At 44.7% G+C, this 27,089-nt stretch overlaps 1 protein-coding gene across 1 annotated transcript in view; it reads right to left on the reverse strand.

Moving 5' to 3' along the window:
* Positions 1-3,026: 3,026 nt before the first annotated feature.
* mta3 (metastasis associated 1 family, member 3) overlaps positions 3,027-27,089 on the reverse strand; it is a 40,453-nt gene continuing 16,390 nt past the window's right edge. Inside the window, exons 10-14 of the mRNA XM_014158228.2 lie at positions 5,264-5,338; positions 5,069-5,127; positions 4,786-4,904; positions 4,487-4,644; positions 3,027-4,339 (exon numbers count right to left, since the gene is read on the reverse strand). Of these exons, the coding sequence (XP_014013703.1) occupies positions 4,094-4,339; positions 4,487-4,644; positions 4,786-4,904; positions 5,069-5,127; positions 5,264-5,338 (657 nt within the window). The 3' untranslated portion in view covers positions 3,027-4,093. The remainder of the gene's footprint in view (positions 4,340-4,486; positions 4,645-4,785; positions 4,905-5,068; positions 5,128-5,263; positions 5,339-27,089) is intronic.

Below are 27,089 nucleotides of genomic sequence, written 5' to 3' on the forward strand. Positions count from 1 at the left end.
TGAGGTGGTTATGGGTAGATGTAGCAGCAGTGTGTTAGATGACTTACTGTATGAGGTGGTTATGGCTAGATGTAGCAGCAGTGTGTTAGATGACTTACTGTATGAGGTGGTTATGGGTAGATGTAGCAGCAGTGTGTTAGATGACTTACTGTATGAGGTGGTTATGGGTAGATGTAGCAGCAGTGTGTTAGATGACTTACTGTAGGAGGTGGTTATGGGTAGATGTAGCAGCAGTGTTAGATGACTTACTGTATGAGATGGTTATGGGTAGATGTAGCAGCAGTGTGTTAGATGACTTACTGTATGAGGTGGTTATGGGTAGATGTAGCAGCAGTGTTAGATGACTTACTGTATGAGGTGGTTATGGGTAGATGTAGCAGCAGTGTTAGATGACTTACTGTATGAGGTGGTTATGGGTAGATGTAGCAGCAGTGTTAGATGACTTACTGTATGAGGTGGTTATGGGTAGATGTAGCAGCAGTGTGTTAGATTACTTACTGTATGAGGTTGTTATGGGTAGATGTAGCAGCAGTGTTAGATGACTTACTGTATGAGGTGGTTATGGGTAGATGTAGCAGCAGTGTTAGATTACTTACTGTATGAGGTTGTTATGGGTAGATGTAGCAGCAGTGTTAGATGACTTACTGTATGAGGTGGTTATGGGTAGATGTAGCAGCAGTGTGTTAGATTACTTACTGTATGAGGTGGTTATGGGTAGATGTAGCAGCAGTGTGTTAGATGACTTACTGTATGAGGTGGTTATGGGTAGATGTAGCAGCAGTGTTAGATGACTTACTGTATGAGGTGGTTATGGGTAGATGTAGCAGCAGTGTGTTAGATGACTTACTGTATGAGGTGGTTATGGGTAGATGTAGCAGCAGTGTGTTAGATGACTTACTGTATGAGGTGGTTATGGGTAGATGTAGCAGCAGTGTGTTAGATGACTTACTGTATGAGGTGGTTATCGGTAGATGTAGCAGCAGTGTTAGATGACTTACTGTATGAGGTGGTTATGGGTAGATGTAGCAGCAGTGTTAGATGACTTACTGTATGAGGTGGTTAAGGGTAGATGTAGCAGCAGTGTTAGATTACTTACTGTATGAGATGGTTATGGGTAGATGTAGCAGCAGTGTGTTAGATGACTTACTGTATGAGGTGGTTATGGGTAGATGTAGCAGCAGTGTTAGATGACTTACTGTATGAGGTGGTTATGGGTAGATGTAGCAGCAGTGTGTTAGATGACTTACTGTATGAGGTGGTTATGGGTAGATGTAGCAGCAGTGTTAGATGACTTACTGTATGAGGTGGTTATGGGTAGATGTAGCAGCAGTGTTAGATGACTTACTGTATGAGGTGGTTATGGGTAGATGTAGCAGCAGTGTTAGATGACTTACTGTATGAGGTAGTTATGGGTAGATGTAGCAGCAGTGTGTTAGATGACTTACTGTATGAGGTGGTTATGGGTAGATGTAGCAGCAGTGTGTTAGATGACTTACTGTATGAGATGGTTATGGGTAGATGTAGCAGCAGTGTGTTAGATGACTTACTGTATGAGGTGGTTATGGGTAGATGTAGCAGCAGTGTTAGATGACTTACTGTATGAGGTGGTTATGGGTAGATGTAGCAGCAGTGTTAGATGACTTACTGTATGAGGTGGTTATGGGTAGATGTAGCAGCAGTGTTAGATGACTTACTGTATGAGGTGGTTATGGGTAGATGTAGCAGCAGTGTGTTAGATTACTTACTGTATGAGGTGGTTATGGGTAGATGTAGCAGCAGTGTTAGATGACTTACTGTATGAGATGGTTATGGGTATATGTAGCAGCAGTGTTAGATTACTTACTGTATGAGGTGGTTATGGGTAGATGTAGCAGCAGTGTTAGATGACTTACTGTATGAGGTGGTTATGGGTAGATGTAGCATCAGTGTGTTAGATGACTTACTGTATGAGGTAGTTATGGGTAGATGTAGCAGCAGTGTTAGATGACTTACTGTATGAGGTGGTTATGGGTAGATGTAGCAGCAGTGTTAGATGACTTACTGTATGAGGTGGTTATGGGTAGATGTAGCAGCAGTGTGTTAGATGACTTACTGTATGAGGTAGTTATGGGTAGATGTAGCAGCAGTGTGTTAGATGACTTACTGTATGAGGTGGTTATGGGTAGATGTAGCAGCAGTGTTAGATGACTTACTGTATGAGGTGGTTATGGGTAGATGTAGCAGCAGTGTTAGATGACTTACTGTATGAGGTGGTTAAGGGTAGATGTAGCAGCAGTGTTAGATTACTTACTGTATGAGATGGTTATGGGTAGATGTAGCAGCAGTGTGTTAGATGACTTACTGTATGAGGTGGTTATGGGTAGATGTAGCAGCAGTGTTAGATGACTTACTGTATGAGGTGGTTATGGGTAGATGTAGCAGCAGTGTGTTAGATGACTTACTGTATGAGGTGGTTATGGGTAGATGTAGCAGCAGTGTGTTAGATGACTTACTGTATGAGGTAGTTATGGGTAGATGTAGCAGCAGTGTTAGATGACTTACTGTATGAGGTGGTTATGGGTAGATGTAGCAGCAGTGTGTTAGATGACTTACTGTATGAGGTGGTTATGGGTAGATGTAGCAGCAGTGTTAGATGACTTACTGTATGAGGTGGTTATGGGTAGATGTAGCAGCAGTGTTAGATGACTTACTGTATGAGGTGGTTAAGGGTAGATGTAGCAGCAGTGTTAGATGACTTACTGTATGAGATGGTTATGGGTAGATGTAGCAGCAGTGTGTTAGATGACTTACTGTATGAGATGGTTATGGGTAGATGTAGCAGCAGAGCTCACACTAAATATATAAGCGTAACCCTTATAACACATGCACACGGTGAGGGTGTGACTGGGGTGGGATGGAAGCAGGCAGAGAAGGGTGGAGTCCATGCTGCAGTAGGGGACGGGCCTTGTCTGGTCCTCTGACCAATCGGTGAGTGTGGTGGCGTGATGACAGGTACACAGACAAATGAAGCACAAGGACTCAGAGAGGATGGTTTCAGCTGTGACTTTATTACAGTTACCACTGTCACATTCACAGAGAGGGATGGAGAGGAAGAGAGCGAGACGGAGAAAGATAACAAGAATGGAGAGGAAGAGACGGAGAGAGAGAAAGAGACAAAGAGAGGGAATGGGAGAGATGAAGAGCAAGAGAGATAAATACGAGGTAGGAGAAATAGAGAGCAATAGAAGTGAGTCCATATGACTAGAACAGAGGGACATCCTGATATGGGCATGTGAGAGTGGCTTACAGGACGGAATGGGAGCAGTGTGGGGGTTGGCTTGGCAACACAGAAACAGGAAATTAAAAAGAACGAGCTTTAAACTCAGAAAGAAAAGCTGAGAATAGAAGGCTGTGGTCATTTTCATAAAGCCACTACTGCCTGAACTCACCCATTTGCATTCCTCCCTCCCTCCTTATGTCATCAGATGAGCTCTAATGAAACTTCTCTCAAATCAATCACACCGACCACTCGTATCTCATACACACAATTCCTTGCAGAAAAAGCACACCAAGGCTCATCAATGTAGCATGCACTGTGCTGTGCAAAATAGAGCTTCTCTTAGTAAAATATGTCTCCTCCACTTCTAACTAACCTTAGCAGATATACGCTGACATTCTGCAACTATCATCTAGTCTGGCCTGGAGAATAGGAATGATGTGTGTTTGTGTATGGGTGAGCATGTATAGGACGTCTGTGCGGGGCATGCATGTGTACAAAATGACCCGTTCTGAGAAATGTTTGGAGAAGAGGGTGTGCTCGTATGGATTTCAAACGGCTCTAACGGCTGTTCAGTTGATATCGACAAAAACTAACCAAAAACAGACCTAGACAGACGGATGAACAGATGGTGAAACTCAAAAGTCATGAGGACCGGCAGTCTTTATTGGAAACGGGGGGAAATACAAAAACCATAATAATAATATAATACAATATAACAAAAACAGAGAGAGAAACAGACAGAGGGTGGGAGGAGAGGGGGTGAAAGGGGGGCGTCAAGGTGAAGGAGGGGGCGGTGTGTGTGTGTGTCCATGTGTGTGTGTGTGGAGGCAGAAATTAGGAATTGAAGGAGCTCTTACACGCAGCCTTTATGGCGCCACAGTTAATGGGCACAAAGGGGCGCCGTGCAGCGCGTCGCAGTCTGATGATGTCGCGGCACATGTGGCGTGCCAGCTTGGTGAGGCGGGTTGCCTGCAGCAGGAAAGCCTGCTTTGTCTTCGTGGAGGACTTGGGGCTGCCACTGTTACGCACCGGCACCATGTGACTGGACTGGCGGGGGCCGTGGCCACGCGACCGAGGCTCCTAGAGGGAGAGAGGGCCAACATTAGTACCCATTCTGCATGACGGAGAAAAACAACTGTCCTACATTATATATTTATCAGTATGTTCAGTAATATTGATTCTGCAGAATAAGCCCCTGGGGTACAGTAGTTTAAGGTGAGGTCTTACGTTGGGCACAGGGCTGGGTGGGGTCTTCTCCTCGGGCCCCTCCGCTCTGCTTGGCATCTTAAGGCCACCGTACTTCTTCCAGTACATCCAGCACGACACACACAGGCGACACTGCATGTTGGGTGGCCCCCACGAGTACCACTGGGCTGATTGTGTCGCTGTACACACACACATTCTGCATGTTAGGACTCATACACCTCATCAAAGCATAATCAATAAACATGATCAAGTCATCCTCTTAAACACCATTTCCCAGTCTGATGAGGGATGGATGGATGGATGGACGAAGGTGTACTTACAGTAGCAGCTCTCACAGGCTCGTCCTCCCCCCGCTGCATGGTAGGCTCCAGGCCCCGCCCCATTCACCGTCGCCATCTTCCCATTGGTCACTGAGATCTGGTTAGGGTTGGGCTTATTGCTGCGAAACAAGAGGGAGGTAGATACACAACAAATCTTCAACATGAATCCTCTAACGCTGAAGACACACTGTATATGGACATGATTGTGCACTAACACTCACACACAAACACTTAGACACTCAATCAATAGCACACACACACACACACACACACACACACTTACTATGTGGGGATGTAAACCTGCTTCAGTTTGCTTTCTGCTTCTGCTGCCTTCAGTCTCTTCTGCTCAGAGAGAAAGACAGAGAGGAGGGTTAGACTACTAGCCAATAAGACCAGAGAACAGCTTGGCACTGGATGCTGCGGTATGGCTAACAGCTAGGTTAGCTAGCAGGAGTGGTGTAGAGATACGGAGACTGACCTGCTGTACGTATCGGTCTGTTGTCTTCCACATGTAATAATACTCTATTATACTGGTCAGAGACTTCCACGGTAACTAAAGAGGGAAAAGGAGAGAGATGGTATTAACGCTCATGTTTTTTTACGTCTGTGTCAGATCCCTCATGAATATTGATGAGCAGGCCGACCAGGGTTATTCTGAAACCAACTCAGACGCAAAAACACACACACACACACAAATAAGATGGCGCCATACTGTATGGCTGACATCTTGCAAGCTCCAACCCAACTTTGCAATTTAGTGATTATTTTAGCATTGATCCTTACCTTTTTTATGCACAAAATGACTGACAAGAACTTTTGACCATCAGATCGGCAGTTACTAACCTAATTCCGGCTTCAACTTAGACTCATCTGCCCTTTGTATAATTCTGACCCAATTTTCCCGACTATCCAAGAGGAAATGCCGGCGACAAAGAGGCAGGAGAGGGGAGCCCTAGCAAGATTACGACAAAGGGAAAACCGGCCACTTCTTCCCTCCATTCTATTGGCCAATGTAGTCTCTTGATAATAAGATGGATGACCTCCGATCGCAGATTTGCAACCAACGGGACTCTAGAAACTGCAATATTCTCTGCTTTTCTGAAACGTGGCTTTCGGACAAGATAACCCCCTGTGGCTATCCAAATCAAAGTATTTTCCATTCACTGAGCAGACAGGACATTGGATTCAGGGAAGTTAAGAGGGGGAGGGGTATGCCTCTTCATCAACAACAAATGGTGTGCTGAACTCTCGACCTATTGTTCACCCTTCTTGGAATACCTGATGGTCAAATGTCAACCCTTTTACCTCCCAAGAGTTTTCAGCTGTTATTGTGACTGCTGTATATATCACCTCAGGACAAGAAAAACAACAAGCAGGCACTTAAACTGTATGAGGGTATAAACAAGCAGGAAACCATACACCCCGAAGGCTGCTTTCCTTCTGCGTCATTAAGACATGTAGAGGTCTGCGCGGGACTGAGCAATTAATCCCGCTCCCACAGCTTTTCATACCGCACCCGCCCACACCTGCTGGCTTCCTGTCCGACTCCCACCCGCCCACACCTGCTGGCTTCCTGTCCGACTCCCACCCGCTACAGCAAGAATTGCTCCCAAACCCAACCACAGTCCCGCAAAAAAAAAATTGGGGGGGGGGCCGTCATTGTAAAGAAGAATTTGTGTCGTCTGGGTTAGGGTTTGGCCGGTGTAGGCCATCATTGTAAAGAAGAATTTGTTCTTAACTGACTTGCCTAGTTAAATAAAGGTTACATAAATAAAAAAAAATATATATATATATAAATATATATATAAAAAATATATATATAAATAAAACACACACACAGTCGTGGCCAAAAGTTTTGAGAATGACACAAATATTAATTTCCACAAAGTCTGCTGCTTCAGTGCCATCATCAGATATTTTTGTCAGATGTTACTATGGAATACTGAAGTATAATTACAAGCATTTCATACGTGTCATAGGCTTTTATTGACAATTACATGAATTTGATGCAAAGAGTCAATATTTGCAGTGTTGACCCTTCTTTTTCAAGACCTCTGCAATCTGCCCTGGCATGCTGTCAATTAACTTCTGGGCCACATCCTGATTGAAGGCAGCCCATTCTTGCATAATCAATGCTTGGAGTTTGTCAGGATTTGTGGGTTTTGATTTGTCAACCGGCCTCTTGAGGATTGACCACAAGTTCTCAATGGGATTAAGGTCTGGGGAGTTTCATGGCCATGGACCCAAAATATCGATGTTTTGTTCCCCGAGCCACTTAGTTATCACTTTTGCCTTATGGCAAGGTGCTCCATCATGCTGGAAAAGGCATTGTTCATCACCAAACTGTTCCTGGATGATTGGGAGAACTTGCTCTCGGAGGATGTGTTGGTACCATTCTTTATTCATGGCTGTGTTCTTAGGCAAAATTGTGAGTGAGCCCACTCCCTTGGCTGAGAAGCAACCCCACACATGAATGGTCTCGGGATGCTTTACTGTTGGCATGACACAGGACTGATGGTAGCGCTCACCTTGTCTTCTCCGGACAAGCTTTTTTCCAGATGCCCCAAACCATCGGAAAGGGGATTCATCAGAGAAAATGACTTTACCCCAGTCCTCAGCAGTCCCTGCACCTTTTGCAGAATAACAGTCTGTCCCTGATGTTTTTCCTGGAGAGAAGTGGCTTCTTTGCTGCCCTTCTTGACACCAGCCCATCCCCCAAAAGTCTTTGCCTCACTGTGCGTGCAGATGGACTCACACCTGCCTGCTGCCATTCCTGAGCAAGCTCTGTACTGGTGGTGCCCTGATCACGCAGCTGAATCAACTTTAGGAGACAGTCCTGGCGCTTGCTGGACTTTCTTTGGCGCCCTGAAGCCTTCTTCACAACAATTGAACCGCTCTCCTTGAAGTTCTTGATGATCCAATAAATGGTTGATTTAGGTGCAATCTTACTGGCAGCAATATCCTTGCCTGTGAAGCCCTTTTTGTGCAAAGCAATGATGACGGCACGTGTTTCCTTGCAGGTAACCATGATTGACAGAGGAAGAACAATGATTCCAAGCACCATCTTCCATTTGAAGCTTCCAGTCTGTTATTCGAACTCAATCAGCATGACAGAGTGATCTCCAGCCTTGTCCTCGTCAACACTCACACCTGTCTTAACGAGAGAATCACTGACATGATGTCAGCTGGTCCTTTTCTGGCAGGGCTGAAATGCAGTGGAAATGATTTTGGGGGGGATTCAGTTCATTTGCACGGCAAAGAGGGACTTTGCAATTAATTGCAATTCATCTGATCACTCTCCATAACATTCTGGAGTATATGCAAATTGCCATCATACATGCAGCAGACTGAAAGTTTACATTTGTGTCATTCTCAAATGTTTTGGCCACGACTGTGTGTGTGTGTGTGTGTGTGTGTGTGTGTGTGTGTATATATATATATATATATATAATATATTTTACCTTTAACTAGGCAAGTCAGTTAAGAACAAGTTCTTATTTAAAATGAGGGCCTACCCCGGCCAAACCCTAACCCAGACGACACTGGGCCAATTGTGCGCCAACCTATGGGACTCCCAATCACGGCTGGTTGTGATACAGCCCGGAATCGTACCAGTACATTTTGAACTGATTATGGTGGCGATTTGACACAATTACAATCATGATCCTGAATTGGACTTGCATTTTTCTGGTCTCCGACTTGACTTGGTCTCGAACCCGTCACCCCCCCGGGGTCTTGTGTTCGATACCACCTCAAGACGAACACTGCTATCTGTATTACTAGGCTATATCAGCCAATAGGCTAGACGTAGTGTGAAGACAGCAGACTTGCACTCTCTCTTGAGCTATGTTTTGTAGCCTACCTTTAAGGAGTGGCTAAACTATAGGCTAATTATATTTAGGAAGTACATTTCTTTGGAAAGATAACTGCCCCATGCTTCTCCGCCGATGCATATGCTATAACCTACTCTATTTAATTGAGACCACACTCGCACCTGATCTCACACGTGTGGCTACTGAACTTGAAGCAGCAAGAATGATGAGAGTGGACACTTGTACTTTCTCTTGAGCTATGTTCTGCATATCGGATATAGCCTACCTTTTAGGAGGACAATTTGCAGGCAGAGACAATAAATGGGTAATCAATATTTATTAAAAATGAAAAAGTGCAACACTTGCTCACCATGGTGACCTCTACGTGCGCTGCGCCTTTTAAATTATGATGACATTTTTTTGATTGCACCTCGACTCACGTTGGTTGAGTGCCCAACACTTCCTTCCATTATTAATATATATTTACAAACACTGTAGTAAGCTACACTCACTAGCCAGTTTATTAGGTACACCACCCCGTTCACAAAAATGGATCACTCCTACAGACAGTGAGTCACGTGGCCGTGGCTTGCTATATAAAGTAGGCAGACAGGTATCGAGGCATTCAGTTACTGTTTGATTGAACATTGGAATGGGTAAAACGTGTGACCTAAGTAACTCTGAGCGTGGTATGATTGTCAGGGCCAGGCACGCCGGATACAGTATCTCAGAAACAGACGCCCTCCTGGGCTTTCCACACACGACGGCGTCTAGAGTTTCCAGAGAATGGTGCGACAAACAAAAAAACATCTAGTCAGTGGCAGTGCTGTGGGCGAAAGGAATCGTGCAAGCTAATAGGTGGTCCACAAACAGCCAAATAACAGCACAGTACAACAGTGGTGTCCAGAACGGCATCTTGGAACGCACAACTTGTCGATCCTTGTCACGAATGGGCTATTGCGGCTGATTCCACACTTATCAGCTAACCGGGTTCCACTCCTATCAGCTAAAAACAAGAAGCTGCTCCAGTGGGCACGTCATTACCAACACTTGAGGAGTGGAAAAACATTGCCTGGTCTGACGAATCTCGGTTTCCAGTTGCGTCATACTGATGGCTTTGGCGTCAGCAGCACCAGTCCATGGACCCTTCCTGCCTGATGTCAACGGTACTGGAGGCAAAGGGGGGTCCGACTCGGTACTAGATGGGTGTACCTAATAAACTGGCCCGTGATTGTATAACTGCCCATGCATAGGTAGCCTACTCTATTTCACTGAGACCACACATATACTAGGCACACTTGATCTCGCATGCCCAACTAGGAGAGGAGAGGTAGGCTACTTAACTTGAAGTAACGAATTCTGAAAGTGTGTGAATAATGTGACAAAGATGTGCTTTTAATACAATAGGTAGGCTAACGCATACAAAGCAGAAAGACAACCGTTTCCAAATAATCAGCGGGACAAGAAGAATATTTTCATCCCAAATTTGACGATCTATATGACTGCCCACTCCCAAAAATGCAGACCAAGCCGCAATGACCTTTGTCGGGACCTGCAGCCCTCTAACATAATGCCCAACATCCATCAACACGTATCCTTCGACACTATGGGCGATAAAGACCACTGTTACCCGTGATGCACTCTTGAGAAATGATCCTCTGAATCGGAGGCTACGCTACAAGGCTGGTTTGCTGGTGCTGATTCAAATAGGTTCCGGGACTCCGCCAATAGCGTCGACGAGCTAACCACCTCCATCACCTGCTTCATTAGGAAATGCATCACCAATGTTGTCCCCACAGGGAAGGTTTGCTGCTTCCCCAATAAAAAGCCCTGGATTAACACAGAGGATGGCACAAAGCTAAAAGAACAGGGATAGCGCACACAGGGCTATTGCAGTCAACCCAGAGGATACGGCTGAGGACATGAACGAGTCCAAGAAGTCAAGCTACGACCTCCGCAGAGCCCTCAAACAAGCAAAAGGACAAAGTAGGAACGAGGTGGAATCCTATTACATACGCTCCGACGCGTGTGGCAGGGGCTACAGTCCACTACAGATTACAAAGGACGACCCAGCCGTGATCTGCCTAACGATGCCTCTCTACCAGACGAACTCAATACATTTTATGCATGCCTCGACAAAAACAACACCGCGCCGTGCACAAGGGCCCCCGCTGACCCAGGGGACTGGGTGATCTCGCTCTCCGAGGCCGACGTGAGTAAGGTTTTAAAATCAGGTCAACACTCATAAGTCCGCAGCGCCAGACGGTATTCCAGGGCGCGATTTCAGAGCATGTGCAGTACAGCTGGCAGGCATCTCCACGGTCATTTTCAACGGTCATTTTCAACCTCTCCTTGTCCCAGTCTGTAATCCCCACGTCTTAAAATGACTATCATCATTCCTGTTCCTAAGAACTCTAAGGCTTCATGCCACAATGACTATCACCCTGTAGCTCTCACATCTGTAATCATGAAGTGCTTTGAGAGGCTGGTTATGGCACACATCAACTCCATCATCCCAGACACCCTAGACCCACTCCAGTTAGCATACTGCTCCAACAGATCCATAGACGATGCAAACTCCACACTGCCTTCACCCACTTAGATAAGAGGAATACATATGAAAATGCTGTTCATTGACTACAGCTCAGCGTTCAACACCATTGTCCCTCCAAGATCGTCATCAAGCTCGGGACCCTGGAACGAACACCTCCCCCTCTGCAACTGCATCCTAGACTTCCTGACGGGCTGACTCCAGGTGGTGAGGGTAGGCAACATCACCTCCACCTAGGGTTGTAAAGGGTCAGACATTTTCCAGAAATTTTCCATGGGAAGTTAAACCCGGGAATTTTGCTTAGATTCATCAAAAAAAGTTACTTATAACCGCAAACTTTTTTTGTGGGATACACATAAAGCAATTCTAGGGCTTGTGGCATATTTTGGTTAAACTATCCCCAATTCAATGGAATTGCAACCCTCCGCATGCACAGTGCATTCTTCCATCACATGTATAGCTGATTCTCAAGCTCTTGCACACTAATGAGATGCTATTGAGCCCACACTACATGCTTTCTGGTAAGTTTTGATTACAGTACTGGGTGGGGTGAATATATTTTATATGACATACATGATTTTTTGTTAACTAGCAAATAGTAGCCTACAGCAAAGTGTGTTTAAATCATTTCTAACTTGTTAACAATTTCTGCTAGTTAGTTTTTGCTGCCATGTGGATTTTAGCTCGCTTGAGCCTGCTAACTGAGGAGTGTTCATTTACCTGTTTCCATACATGTTTCATTTTAAAACATTTATCTTACAAAGGAGTTGTTTAATCCAGCGTTTCTTAAAGTATGGGTTGTGACGTAAATGTATAATTAGTTCATTAATTACCTGAATTTATTTGGCCAAGTGCAACGGCGCTCTCGGTTCAGTTTGGCAGCTGTACGAGTGATAGAGGGAGATGCCCGCGTGCTTCGCGGTTTACCGGATCTTTTTTCTGCAGTTTTGTTGGAGATCACTCCGCGACCCCGACGCTGCGGTTCAGCCACTGACCTGTTTTTCCGCTCGCCATCACTCACCGCTGTCATGAAACGGACTCATGCTAGTTCTGACTGAGCTCAATCATCATGAAACGCAAATACAATGATGACTTTTTTGTCACTTTCATACAAACTTTGAGAAATAACGAGGAGCGCCCACAATGTGTTTTGTTTGGGAAAGCGCTTAGTAATGAGTCTCTCAAAATGAACAAATTAATAAAAACGACACGTCCTGATCAAACACAGGGATTTCTTCCAGAACAGGGCAGAATGCTTCAGGAAACAATGCTTCGAAAGTGGAAAAGTAAGTCAACTAGCAAGGCATTGTTGTCATTTTATAACAGGCGATGATAAGCAGAAATAAGGATGTTCTATCTCTCATAGTAGTGAGTTTCTCTTTCAAACAATCCCCTGGCCTTGTAATGTTACACAGCTAACGTTAGCCAAAGCAAGCTAACTAACTACTGATAGTGCAACCCTAAGTAACAGTACAGATGAACCATCAGATCCTCCTCTCCACCCTCTCCGAGTTGGGTATCTCCGGCGCGGCTCACTCTTGGATTGCGTCCTACCTGACAGGTCGCTCCTACCAGGTGGCGTGGCGAGAATCCGTCTCCGCACCACGTGCTCTCACCACTGGTGTCCCCCAGGGCTCAGTTCTAGACCCTCTCCTATTCTCGCTATACACCAAGTCACTTGGCTCTGTCATATCCTCACATGGTCTCTCCTATCATTGCTACGCAGACGACACACAATTAATCTTCTCCTTTCCCCCTTCTGATAACCAGGTGGCGAATCGCATCTCTGCATGTCTGGCAGACATATCAGTGTGGATGACGGATCACCACCTCAAGCTGAACCTCGGCAAGACGGAGCTGCTCTTCCTCCCGGGGAAGGACTGCCCTTTCCATGATCTCGCCATCACGGTGGACAACTCCATTGTGTCCTCCTCCCAGAGTGCTAAGAGCCTCGGCGTGACCCTGGACAACACCCTGTCGTTCTCCGCTAACATCAAGGCAGTGACCCGATCCTGTAGGTTCATGCTATACAACATTCGCAGAGTACGACCCTGCCTTACACAGGAAGCGGCGCAGGTCCTAATCCAGGCACTTGTAATCTCCCGTCTGGATTACTGCAACTCCCTGTTGGCAGGGCTCCTTGCCTGTGCCATTAAACCCCTACAACTCATCCAGAACGCCGCAGCCCGTCTGGTGTTCAACCTTCCCAAGTTCTCTCACGTCACCCCACTCCTCCGCACACTCCACTGGCTCCCAGTTGAAGCTCGCATCTGCTACAAGACCATGGTGCTTGCCTACGGAGCTGTGAGGGGAACGGCACCTCCGTACCTTCAGGCTCTGATCAGGCCCTACACCCAAACAAGGGCACTGCGTTCATCCACCTCTGGCCTGCTGGCCCCCCTACCTCTGCGGAAGCACAGTTCCCGCTCAGCCCAGTCAAAACTGTTCGCTGCTCTGGCACCCCAATGGTGGAACAAGCTCCCTCACGACGCCAGGACAGCGGAGTCAATCACCACCTTCCGGAGACACCTGAAACCCCACCTCTTTAAGGAATACCTGGGATAGGATAAAGCAATCCTTTTGCCCCCCCCCCAAAGATATAGATGTACTATTGTAAAGTGGTTGTTCCACTGGATATCATAAGGTGAATGCACCCATTTGTAAGTCGCTCTGGATAAGAGCGTCTGCTAAATGACGTAAATGACGTAAAAAATATGAAAAATTATCAGGCCTACTGTACATTTTACTGTAGAAACTATTGTTGAAAACTAGTCTAGGTTGGAACTGTTGCTGTTAAAATACAAGTAATACTTTTTATTCTGAACTGGAATAGACTGATTTAAGCAAGATGGTTTTTGAGGCAAACACACACAGTTCTGGGTTGCTCATCTGCAACAGGAAGCGGTCTCCTGCCTGACTGAGAAAGCAGTAGATGTTCTGATCCAGTTTGGCACCACATACATATGCAAGTCAGGGTTCTCAAGTACAGAAACAGTGTCAATGCTGTGCATGACCTCAGTGTTGCACTATTAAAACCTGAGCCCAGAATAGACATGCTTGTTGAAAACTTCAACCAGCCATACACCTCTCATTAGGACTGTGTGTTTTCTAGTCTATGTCTGTGTGATGTGATCAATCAGTTTATTCCAGTTCAGAATAAAAAAAAACATTGTATTTTAACAGCAACAGTTCCAACCTAGACTTTCTATCAACAATAATTTATACAGTAAGATGTGGGCCTGATCAGTGGGCCTGATCATTTTTTATCTGTACTGTTACTTAGGGTTACACGATCAAAAAGCCTGTGTGTGTGTGTGTTCTGTTATACATCTGTGTGATGTGATCAATCTGTTTATTCCAGTTCAGAATGAAAATTATTTATTGTATTTTAACAGCAACAGTTCCAACCTAGACAGGTATGTACGAGTGTTTTTAACGGGGAAAAATAAACATGAAAATATATTTATGGGTATTTCATTGTTATTTGTTTGTCTATATTGCTTTTTTTTAGGCATAAAGGCAATGAAATGTACCAATATTTACTTATGGTTGCATATTTTCCTAAGCTTGGGTCCCAGGAAAACACATAATTCTCATTTGGGTCCCAGGCTGAAAAAGTTTAAGAACCCCTGGTTTAATCTAACTGCTTAACTATTTACCTGTACATGGAATTGTATTTGTTTTTTATTACTAATTTTTTCCTAATCTTTACAGGAAAATGCTGTGTGGAGACATTTCACTGCAGCTAATGTAGAAGGAAAAGCTGTGTACATTTGCAAATACTGTGCCAAATCATATGTGAAGAATGCAACAAAGATGCAGAATCATCTGGCCAAGTGCATAAAGTTCCCTCAGCGCTCACAACAAGCAACCTCTGACAAAAGTCCCTCTACTTCGATTTGAGGTGAAAATGATGAATCAGACACCTTATCGATAGCAACAGCTCATGGTCCACCTGGAATCAGAAGTTTTTTTGACTCAATGGAGAACGTAGTCAGAGAAATGCTGATTAATGTCTTGCTCGAGCTGTGTATGCAACTGGTTCACCTCTGATATTCACACGCAATGTGTATCGGAAGAGATTTCCGAATGTGCTTCGCCCAGCATACACCCCTCCAACCAGACAAGCTTTATCTACTCATTTGCTGGATGCAGAGTTCAACAAAGTTCAAGTGAAGGTCAAGCAAATCATAGAGAAAGCAGACTGATTGCAATCATCTCTGGTGGGTGGTCGAATGTTCGTGGGCAAGGAATAATTAACTACATGATCTCCACCCCTCAAACAGTATTCTACAAGAGCACAGACACAAGGGACAACAGACACATCGGTCTCTACATTGCAGATGAGCTGAAGGCAGTCAATGACCATGGACCACAGAAGGTATTTGCACTGGTGACAGACAATGCTGCCAACATGAAGGCTGCTTGGTCTAAAGTGGAGGAGTCCTACCCTCACATCACACCCATTGGCTGTGCTGCTCATGCATTGAATCTGCTCCTCAAGGACATCATAGCACTGAAAAAAAGGGATACGCTCTACAAGAGAGCCAAGGAAATGGTTAGGCATGTGAAGGGTCATCAAGTTATAGCAGCAATCTACCTCACCAAGCAAAGTGAGAAGAACAAGAGCACCACATTGAAGCTGCCCAACAACACCCATTGGGGTGGTGTTGTAATCATGTTTGACAGTCTCCTGGAGGGGATGATGTCTCTCCAAGAAATGGCCATATCACAGTCTGCCGATATGGACAGCCCCATCAGCAGCCTGAAACTCCTGAAACCTATAGCAGTAGCCATTGCACGAATTGAGGGAGACAATGCCATCCTGTCTGATGTTCAGACTCTGCTTGCAGATGTAAGAGAAGAAATCCATACTGCCCTGCCCACTTCACTGTTACTCCAAGCAGAGGAAACTGCACTTCTGAAATACATCAAAAAGCGTGAAGACTTCTGCCTGAAGCCCATACACGCCGCATCGTACATGTTGGAAACCAAGAATGCTAGCAAGAGCATCCTGTCTGGTGCAGAGATCAACAAGACCTATGGTGTAATTTTTTTATATATTTTTTTATTTTAACCAGGTAGGCCAGTTGAGAACAGGTTCTCATTTACAACTGCGACCTGGCCAAGATAAAGCATAGCAGTGTGACAAAAACAACAGAGTTACACATAAACAAACGTACAGTCAATAACAAAAAGGAAAAGAAAAATAGAAAGTTCTATGTACAGTGTGTGCAAATGTAGAGGAGTAGGGAGGTAGGCAATAAATAGGCCATAGAGGTGAAAAATAATTACAACTTAGCATTAATACTGGAGTGATATATGTGCAGATGATGATGTGCAAGTAGAGATACTGGTGTGCAAAAGAGCAAGAGGGTAAGTAATAATATGGGGATGAGGTAGTCAGGTGTGCTATTTACAGATTGGCTGTGTACAGGTACAGTGATCGGTAAGCTGCTCTGACAGCTGATGCTTAAAGTTAGAGAGGGAGATATGAGATTTGGAACTGGAAGGAAAGGCAGTGTTGGGTAATACATGGGGCTTTGGTGATAAAACGGATGGCACTGTGATAGACTACATCCAGTTTGCTGAGTAGAGTGTTGGGGGCTATTTTGTAAATGACATTGCCGACGTCAAGGATCGGTAGGATTTGTCAGTTTTACGAGGGTATGTTTGGCGGCATGAGTATAGGAGGCTTTGTTGCAAAATAGGAAGCAGATTGTAGATTTAATTTTGGATTGGAGATGCTTAATGTGAGTCTGGAAGGAGAGTTTACAGTCTAACCAGACACGTAGGTATTTGTAGTTGTCCACATATTCTAGGTCAGAACCGTCCAGAGTAGTGATGCTAGTCGAGCTGGAGGCTGCGGGCAGCAGTCAGTTGAAGAGCATGCAATTAGTTTTACTAGCATTTAAGGGTAGTTGGATGCCACAGAATGAGTGTTGTATGGCGTTGAAGCTCGTTTGGAGGGTTGTTAACACAGTGTCCAAAGAAAGTCCAGAAGTATACAGAATGGTGTCATCTGCGTAGAGGTGGATCAAAGACTCACCAGCAGCAAGAGCGACATCATTGATATATACAGAGAAAAGAGTCAGCCAGAGAATTGAGCCCTGTGGTTCCCCATAGACGGCCAGAGGTACGGACAACAGGCCCTCCGATTTGACACACTGAAATCTTATCTGAGAAGTAGTTGGTGAACCAGGCGAGGCAGTCATTTGAGAAGCCAAGGCTATTGAGTCTACCGATAAGAATGCGGTGATTGACAGAGTCGAAAGCCTTGGCCAGGTCGATGAAAACGGCTGCACAGTACTGTCTTTTATCGATGGCGGTTATGATATTGTTTAGGACCTTGAGCGTGGCTGAGGTTCAACCATGACCAGCTCGGAAACAAGATTGGATAATGGAGAAGGTACGGTGGGATTCGAAATGGTCGGTGATCTGTTTATTAACTTGGCTTTCGAAGATTTTAGAAAGGCAGGGCAGGATGGATGTAGTTCTATAACAGTTTGGGTCTAAGGTGTCTCCTCCTTTGAAGAGGGGGATGACAGCGGCAGCTTTCCAATCTTTGGGGATCTCAGACGATACGAAAGATAGGTTGAATAGGCTAGTAATAGGGGTTGCAACAATTTCGGCAGATAATCTTAGAAAGAGATGGTCCAGATTGTCTAGCCCAGCTGAATTGTAGGGATCCAGATTTTGCAGCTCTTTCAGAACATCAGCTGTTTGGATTTGGGTGAAGGAGAAGCGGGGGAGGTTTGGGCAAGTTGCTGCAGGGGGTGCTGAGGTTAGCCAGGTGGAAAGCCTGGCTAACACTGTCAGTGGTGACAGTGTTAGCCAGGTGGAAAGTATGGCCAGCCGTGGAAAAATGTTTATTGAAATGATCGATTATCGTAGATTTATCAGTGGTGACAGTGTTTCCTATCCTCAGTGCAGTGGGCAGCTGGGAGGAGGTGCTCTTATTCTCCATGCACTTGACAGTGTCCCAAAACATTTTGGAATTAGTGCTACAGGAAGCAAATTTCTGTTTGAAAAAGCTAGCCTTAGCTTTCCTAACTGACTGAGTATATTGGTTCCTGACTTCCCTGAAGAGTTGCATATCGCGGGGGCTATTCGATGCTAATGCAGAACGCCACAGGATGTTTTTGTGCTGGTCAAGGGCAGTCAAGTCTGGGGTGAACCAAGGGCTATATCTGTTCTTAGTTCTACATTTTTAGAATGGGGCATGCTTATTTAAGATGGAGAGAAAATAACTTTTGCAGAACAACCAGGCATCCTCTACTGACAGGATGAGGTCAATATCCTTCCAGGGCCCGGGCCATGTCTGTTAGAAAGGCCTGCTCGCTGAAGTGTTTTAGGAAGCGTTTGACAGTGATGAGGGGTGGATGTTTGACCACGGACCCATTACGCACGCAGGCAATGAGGCAGTGATCGCTGAGATCCTGGTTGAAGTCAGCAGAGGTGTATTTTGAGGGCAAGTTGGTCAGGATGATATCTAAGAGGGTGCCCATGGTTACGGATTTTGGGTTGTACCTGGTAAATTCCTTGATAATTTGTGAGATTAAGGGCATCTAGCTTTGATTGTAGGACGGCCAGGGTGTTAAGCATATCCCAGTTTAGGTCACCTAACAGTACAAACTCTGAAGATAGATGGGGGGCAATCAATTCACATATGGTGTCCAGGGCACAGCTGGGGGCTGAAGGGGGTCTATAACAAGCGGCAACGGTGAGATTTGTTTCTGGAAAGGTGGATTTTCAAAAGAAGAAGCTCGAATTGTTTGGGCACAGACCTGGATAGTATGACAGAACTCTGCAGGCTCTCTCTGCAGTAGATTGCAACTCCGCCCCCTTTGGCAGTTCTATCTTGTCGGAAAATGGTATAGTTAAGGATGGAAATTTCTGTATTTTTGGTGGCCTTCCTAAGCCGGGACTCAGACACGGCTAGGACATCCGTGTTGGCGAAGTGTGCTAAAGCAGTGAATAAAACAAACTTAGGGAGGAGGCTTCTAATGTTAACATGCATGAAACCAAGGCTTTTACGATTACAGAAGTCAACAAATGAGAGCGCCTGGGGAATGGGAGTGATGCTGGGGGCTGCAGGGACTGGGTTAACTTCTACATCACCAGAGGAGGAGTAGGATAAGAGTACGGCTAAAGGCTAAAAGAACTGGTCGTCTAGTGCGTTCGGAACAGAGTAAAGGGGGAAAGTTTCTGGGCATAGAAGGATAGATTCAACGCATAATGTACAGACAAGGGTATGGTAGGATGTGAGTACAGTGGAGCCTAGGCATTGAGTGACGATGACAGAGGTTTTGTCTCTAGAAGCACCATTTAAGCCAGGTGCGGTCACTGCATGTGTGGGGGGTGGAACAACAGGGCATATTGAGCAGGACTGGAGGCTCTACAGTGAAATAAGACAAAAATTACTAACAAAAACAGCAATAGACAAGGCATATTGACATTAGGGAGAGGCATGTGTAGCTGAGTAATCATAGGGTCCAGTGAGTAGCTAGGCGAGCTGAAGGCACAGAGATTCAGACAGCTAGCAGGCCGGGGCTAGCAGATGGGCCTCAGGGGGACGTCGCAACGGGGGAGCCTGTTGAAACCCCCTCAGACGGTTACATCGGCAGACCAGTCGTGATGGATCGGCGGGGCTCCATATTGGCAGCAAAGGGTCCAGGCCAATTGGCAAAAGAGGTATTGAAGCCCGGGGATTATCTGTTGGATTTCATCGGCAAGCCGGGAGATGAGCCTAGCTCGAGGCTAACTGGTGCTTGCTTCGGGACAGAAATCCCCTCGGACGGTTACATCGGCAGACCAGTCGTGATGGATCGGCGGGGCTCCGTATTGGCAGCAAAGGGTCCAGGCCAATTGGCAAAAGAGGTATTGAAGCCCGGGGATTATCTGTTGGATTTCATCGGCAAGCCGGGAGATGAGCCTAGCTCGAGGCTAACTGGTGCTTGCTTCGGGACAGAAATCCCCTCGGACGGTTACATCGGCAGACCAGTCGTGATGGATCGGCGGGGCTTCGTATTGGCAGCAAAGGGTCCAGGCCAATTGGCAAAAGAGGTAATTGAAGCCCAGGAATTCTTGATAGATCTATTCGGCTAGCCGGGAGATGGGCCTAGATTAGAGGCTAGCTCCAGGCTAACTGGTGCTTGCTTTGGGACAGAGAAGTTAGCCAGGAGTAGCCACTCGGATAGCAGCTAGCTAACTGCGATGATCCGGAGTAAAGGTTCAGAGCTTGCGGTAGGAATCCGGAGATATGGTGGAGAAAAGCAGTCCAATATGCTCTGGGGATATCGCGCTGTGCAGGCTGGCAGGAGTTGACCGGGCTGAAGCTGGCAGATATCCCAGTTAACGGTGATGGCTAACTAACAGTGGCTAACTGACTACTAGCTGGCTAGCTTGAAGGGGGTTACGGTTGTAAATTATAAAAAATAGCAGATCCATACCGCATTGGGTGAGGCAGGTTGCAGGAGAGTATGTTCAGTCCGTAGATGGAAAAATTTGAAAATATATACGAAGAAAGAAAATATATATATATATAGTTGAAGTCGGAAGTTTACATACACTTAGGTTGGAGACATTAAAACTTGTTTTTCAACCACTCCACAAATTTCTTGTTAACAAACTATAGTTTTGGCAATTCGGTTAGGACATCTACTTTGTGCATGACAAGTAATTTTTCCAACAATTGTTTACAGACAGATTATTTCACTTATAACTCATTGTATCACAATTCCAGTGGGTCAGAAGTTTGCATACACTGAGTTGACTGTGCTTTTAAACAGCTTGGAAAATTCCAGAAAATGATGTCATGGCTTTAGAAGCTTCTGATAGGCTAATTGACATCATTTGAGTCAATTGGAGGTGTACCTGTGGATGTATTTCAAGGCCTACCTTCAAACTCAGTGCATCTTTGCTTGACATCATGGAAAAATCTAAAGAAATCAGCCAAGACCTCAGAAAAGAATTGTAGAACTCCACAAGTCTGGTTCATCCTTGGGAGCAATTTCCAAACGCCTGAAGGTACCACGTTCATCTGTACAAACAACAGTACGCAAGTATAAACACCATGGGACCATCATACCGCTCAGGAAGGAGATGCGTTCTGTCTCCTAGAGATGAATGTACTTTGGTGTGAAAAGTGCAAATCAATCCCAGAATAACAGCAAAGGACCTTGTGAAGATGCTGCAGGAACGAGTTACAAAAGTATTTATATCCACAGTAAAAACGAGTCCTATATCGACATAACCTGAAAAGCCGCTCAGCAAGGAAGAAGCCACTGCTCCAAAACCGCCATAAAAAAGCCAGACTACGGTTTGCAACTGCACATGGGGACAAAAATCGTACTTTTTGGAGAAATGTCCTCTGGTCTGATGAAACAAAAATAGAACTGTTTGACCATAATGACCATCGTTATGTTTGGAGGAAAAAGGGGGAGGCTTGCAAGCCGAAGAACACCATCCCAACCGTGAAGCACGGGGTTGGGAGCATAATGTTGTGGGGGTGCTTTGCTGCAGGAGGGCCTGGTGCACTTTACAAAATAGATGGCTTCATGAGGAAGGAAAATTATGTGGATATATTGAAGCAACATCAAGACATCATTCAGGAAGTTAAAGCTTGGTCGCAAATGGGTCTTCCAAATGGACAATGACCCCAAGCATACTTCCAAAGTTGTGGCAAAATGGCTTAAGGACAACACAGTCAAGGTATTGGAGTGGCCATCACAAAGCCCTGACCTCAATCCTATAGAAAATGTGTGGGCAGAACTGAAAAATTGTGTGCGAGCAAGGAGGCCAACAAACCTGACTCAGTTACACCAGCTCTGTCAGGAGGAATGGGACAAAATTCACCCAATTTATTGTGGGAAGCTTGTGGAAGGCTACACAAAACATTTGACCCAAGTTACACAATTTAAAGGCAATGCTACCAAATACTAATTGAGTGTATGTAAACTTCTGACCCACTGGGAATGTGATGAAAGCTGAAATGAATCATTCTCTCTACTATTATTCTGACATTTCACATTCTTAAAATAAAGTGGTGATCCTAACTGACCAAAGACAGGGAATTTTTACTAGGATTAAATGTCAGGAATTGTGAAAAACTGAGATTAAATGTATTTGGCTAACATGCTGACCAGACCGGACACGTCGCGTGCGCGAGTGTCGCAAAATAAATGTAGAATTCCATGTTATTAAATTATTGCGCCAACAAGCGTCTGCGATGCCAAGGGCTAAAATAGAACTCCTTTCTATTTCTGACGCAGATCGCGCTGAAAGTCCTGCCTCTCCCATCTCCTCATTGGTTTATAGAAGCAGGTACCCACATGCCATCTCCTCATTGGTTATACCCACGTGGGTGATTGAAAGACGAACTGTTTTGTTGGTCGTCGTGGTAATACTATGAAAGTTTAGATGCCGATCACCATATAAATTCAAAGATGAAAACGCCTGGAAGGAGGAGAGATGACTAGAAATGATTCAGTTGGCAGTTTTATGTGTGGATTCATTGTCGGAGTAGAGGACCTTGTGCATTTCAGGTAAAATAACAACTCAATGTTTATATCCCAGAAACAGCAACAGCAAGCTAGCTAAATGTAACAAATTAGCTAGCAAGTGCAAGCTAACTAGCTAAATTGCCATACATGTTTAATGCTTTTCGACCTGTCCCCAAGTTAATGTCATTGGTTCAGAGTTTGTTTTGATATTTTAACCTGCGTGTCGTGATCGCGTTTGGTGTAGGGGGACAAAATAAATGTATGCACGATAGCGCACGCGCGCAGCCGGTTTGGGTTCCGTGTAAGGAGTATGTAAACTTCCAACTTCAACTGTACAAGGGACGAGACAAGACAATCAAAACATCCCACTGCTACGCCATCTTGGATTACCAAGACACTACCGTGTCTCGCCACCTTGGCCTGGGTGAGGGCAAAGTTCTTGGCAGTCTGGTGAAGTACACTTCCAAGCAAGGGCTTTGGGATGGAGATGCAATATGGCAGTCGTGCCAACATATCCCATCAGCCACCTGGTGGTTGAAAACATTTTTGGGAGATGCGATGGATCATTGGGGATCATTCAATATTCCCTTTCTTTTGTTGTTCAGTGAAATCAGCCCATGTGAATTGTCAACTCTTTTAATTAAAGTTCAATTCGTAACTAAATAGTGTTTTAAATTTCTATTGGAAGGATTTAATAATTAGCAATTGTGTCTACTTATGATGAGGTAAAAGTTTATGTTTCGGTCTCCATATGATATGGTACATATATCCAATGCAAAATACATTTAAATGGTATTAATATTAAATTTGCATATATTTCTGTTAATTCCCATGGAAAGTTTCCACCTCTGAATATTCCCCAAAATATGCAACCCTACCTCCGCCACACTGACCCTCAACACATGGGCCCCACAGGGGTGTGTGCTTAGTCCCCTCCTGTACTCCCTGTTCACCCATGACTGCGTGGCCATGCACGACTCAAACATCAACATCAAGTTTGCTGACGACACGACGGTGGTAGGCCTGATCACCGGCGACGATGAGACAGCCTACAGGAAGGTCAGTGACCTACCTGGCAGTGTGTACATATCGTAAGAGTAGGGGTGTTAACCCCGGTGTCCAGGCTAAATTCCCAATCTGGCCCTCATACCATCATGGCCACCTAATCATCGCCAGCTTCCAATTGGCTCATTCGTCACCCCTTCTCTCCCCTTTAACTATACCCCAGGTTGTTGCTGTAAAATGAGAACGTGTTCTCAGTCAACTTACCTGGTAAAATAAGGATAAAAAAAATTAAGTGTGGTGCCAATATATCAACCTCTCCTTCAACGTCAGCAAGACATAATAGCCGATCATGGACTACAGGAAACGGGGAGCAAGCACTCCCCCTATCCACATCAACGGGGCTGCAGTGGAGCGGGTCAATGAGCTTCAAGTTCCTCTGTGTCCAAATCACTAAGGCAGCGTTTCCTAAACTCGGTCCTCGGGACCCCAAGGGGAGCACATTTAGTGTTTTGCCCAAACACTACACGGTTGATTAAAATGATCAAACCTTTATTGAATAATTGATTTGAATCATATGTGTAGCGCTAGGTCAGAAACCAAAACACCCCTTGGGGTCCCAAGGATCGAGTTTGGGAAACCCTGCACTAAGGACTTCAAATTAGAGGTCGACCGATTAATTGGAATGGCCGATTAATTAGGGCCGATTTGAAGTTTTCATAACAATCGGTATTTTTGGTCGCCGATTTGCCGATTTTTTTTATTTAAAAAATTGTTATTTTGTTATTTTTTTATTATATATATATATATTTTTTTTTTTTACACCTTTATTTAACTAGGCAAGTCAGATTAAGAACACATTCTTATTTTCAATGACGGCCTAGGAACGGGGGTTAAATGCCTTGTTCAGGGGGGATTCGGGGATTCGTTTTTGCAACCTTCCGGTTACTAGTCCAACGCTCTAACCACCTGCCTTACATTGCACTCCACGAGGAGCCTGCGTGGCAGGCTGACTACCTGTTATGCGAGGGCAGCAAGAAGCCAAGGTAAGTTGCTAGATAGTTTTTTATAAGATAAGTTTAATGCTATCAATCTTAACATAATCACTAGTTAACTACACATGGTTGATGATATTACTAGTTTATCTAACGTGTCCTGCGTTGCATATAATCGATGCGGTGCCTGTTAATTTGTCATTGAATCACATCCTACTTCGACAAACGGGTGTTGATTTAACAAGCGCATTTGCGAAAAAAGCACTGTCGTTGCACCAATGTACCTAACCATAAACATCAATGCCTTTCTTTAAAATCAATACACAAGTATATATTTTTAAACCTGCATATTTAGTTAATATTGCCTGCTAACATGAAATTGTGTCACTTCTCTTGCGTTTATTGCACGCAGTTAGGGTATATGCAACAGTTTGGGCCGCCTGGCTCGTTGCGAACTAATTTGCCAGAATTTTACGTAATTATTAGACTTAGGGATGCCACCCGTTAGATAAAATACGGAACGGTTCCGTATTTCACAGAAAAAAAAAAAACTTTTGTTTTCGAGATGATAGTTTCCGGATTCGACCATATTAATGACCTAAGGCTCGTATTGCTGTGTGTTATTATGTTATAATTAAGTCTATGATTTGATATTTGATAGAGCAGTCTGACTGAGCGGTGATAGGCAGCAGCAGGCTCGTAAGCATTCATTCAAACAGCACTTTCGTGCGTTTTGCCAGCAGCTCTTCGCTGTGCTTCAAGCTGTTTATGACTTCAAGCCGGGTGGGTATAATTTGTGGAACGTTCCAACAGGAATCTATTCCAAAAACTTTGTAAATAACAAGGTTGCCAAAAAACAACGCATACAAAGTTGTATAGCGGCAGAATAAGATACCGGGTAGGGAGTGGTCTATTTCATTGCGTTTTTCACTCATCACGTTTATTCCGAAAAATGTCTGTCCTCACTCTGGTTGCCTATGGACAAACATTAAGAATAAGCTACGTGGTGAGTTGATGCCTATTCGGCAGCTAGTTAGCTAGGTTTGTATGCGTTGCTACTTTGTATGCGTTGTTGGTTGGCAACCTTTTACTTTACGTTTTTTTGGAACAGATTCCTGTTGGAACGTTCCACAAATTATACCCACCCCTTCAAGCCTATCAACTCCGAAGATTAGGCTGGTGTAACCGATTTGAAATGGCTAGCTAGTTAGCGGGTGCGCGCTAATAGCGTTTGAAACGTCACTCGCTCTGAGACTTGGAGTAGTTGTTCCCCTTCCTCTACATGGGTAACGCTGCTTCGAGGGTGGCTGTTGTCGATGTGTTCTTGGTTCGAGCCCAGGTAGGAGCGAGGAGAGGGACGGAAGCTATACTGTTACACTGGCAATACTAAAGTGCCTATAAGAACATCCAATAGTTAAAGGTATATGAAATACAAATCGTATAGAGAAATAGTCCTATAATTCCTATAATAACTACAACCTAAAACTTCTTACCTGGGAATATTGAAGACTCATGTTAAAAGGAACCACCAGCTTTCATATGTTCCCATGTTCTGAGGAAGGCACTTAAACGTTAGCTTTCTTACATAGCACATATTGCACTTTTACTTTCTTCTCCAACACTTTGTTTTGCATTATTTAAACCAAATTGAACATGTTTCATTATTTATTTGAGGCTAAATTGATTTTTATTGATGTATTATATTAAGTTAAAATAAGTGTTCATTCAGTATTGTTGTAATTGTCATTATTACAAAGAAATAAAAATCGGCCGATTAATCGGCATCGGCCTTTTTGGGCCTCCAATAATCGGTGCCGGTATTGGCGTTGAAAAATCATAATCGGTCGACCTCTACTTCAAATGGTACACATACACACAAACAGTCGTGAAGATTTGGCATGGGCCCTCTAATCCTCAAAAGGTTCTACAGCAGAGGGTGGTGCAGACAGCCCAGTACATCACTGGGGCCGAGCTCCTTGCCATCCAGGAACTCTAAACCAGGCGATGTGACACCAACAGGCTCCTGAAGACTCCAGCCACCCAGCCACACCAAAAGACTCCAGCCACCCAAGCCATAGACTATTCTCTTTGTTTCTGCACGGCAAGCAATGCTGGAGCAACAAGTCTGACACCAACAGGCTCCTGACCAGCTTCTATACCCAAGCCTTAAGACAGCTAAATAACTAACAGAATGGCTACACGGACTATCTGAGTTGACCCTTGATTTTATTTCTCTTTTTGCACTGACTCTATGCACACTACACACTCATACTGACTCTAAACACTCAATCATTATATACACTGCTGCTACTCTTGTTAATCACACATCCTTACTATATACATGTCTACCTCCATCACTCCAGTATCCCTGTCACCTTACCCCTATACATATCTACCTCCATCACTCCAGTATCCCCTTACCCCTATACATATCTACCTC

Source organism: Salmo salar, chromosome ssa19 (assembly GCF_905237065.1).
Source record: "Salmo salar chromosome ssa19, Ssal_v3.1, whole genome shotgun sequence".
NCBI lineage: Eukaryota > Metazoa > Chordata > Actinopteri > Salmoniformes > Salmonidae > Salmo > Salmo salar.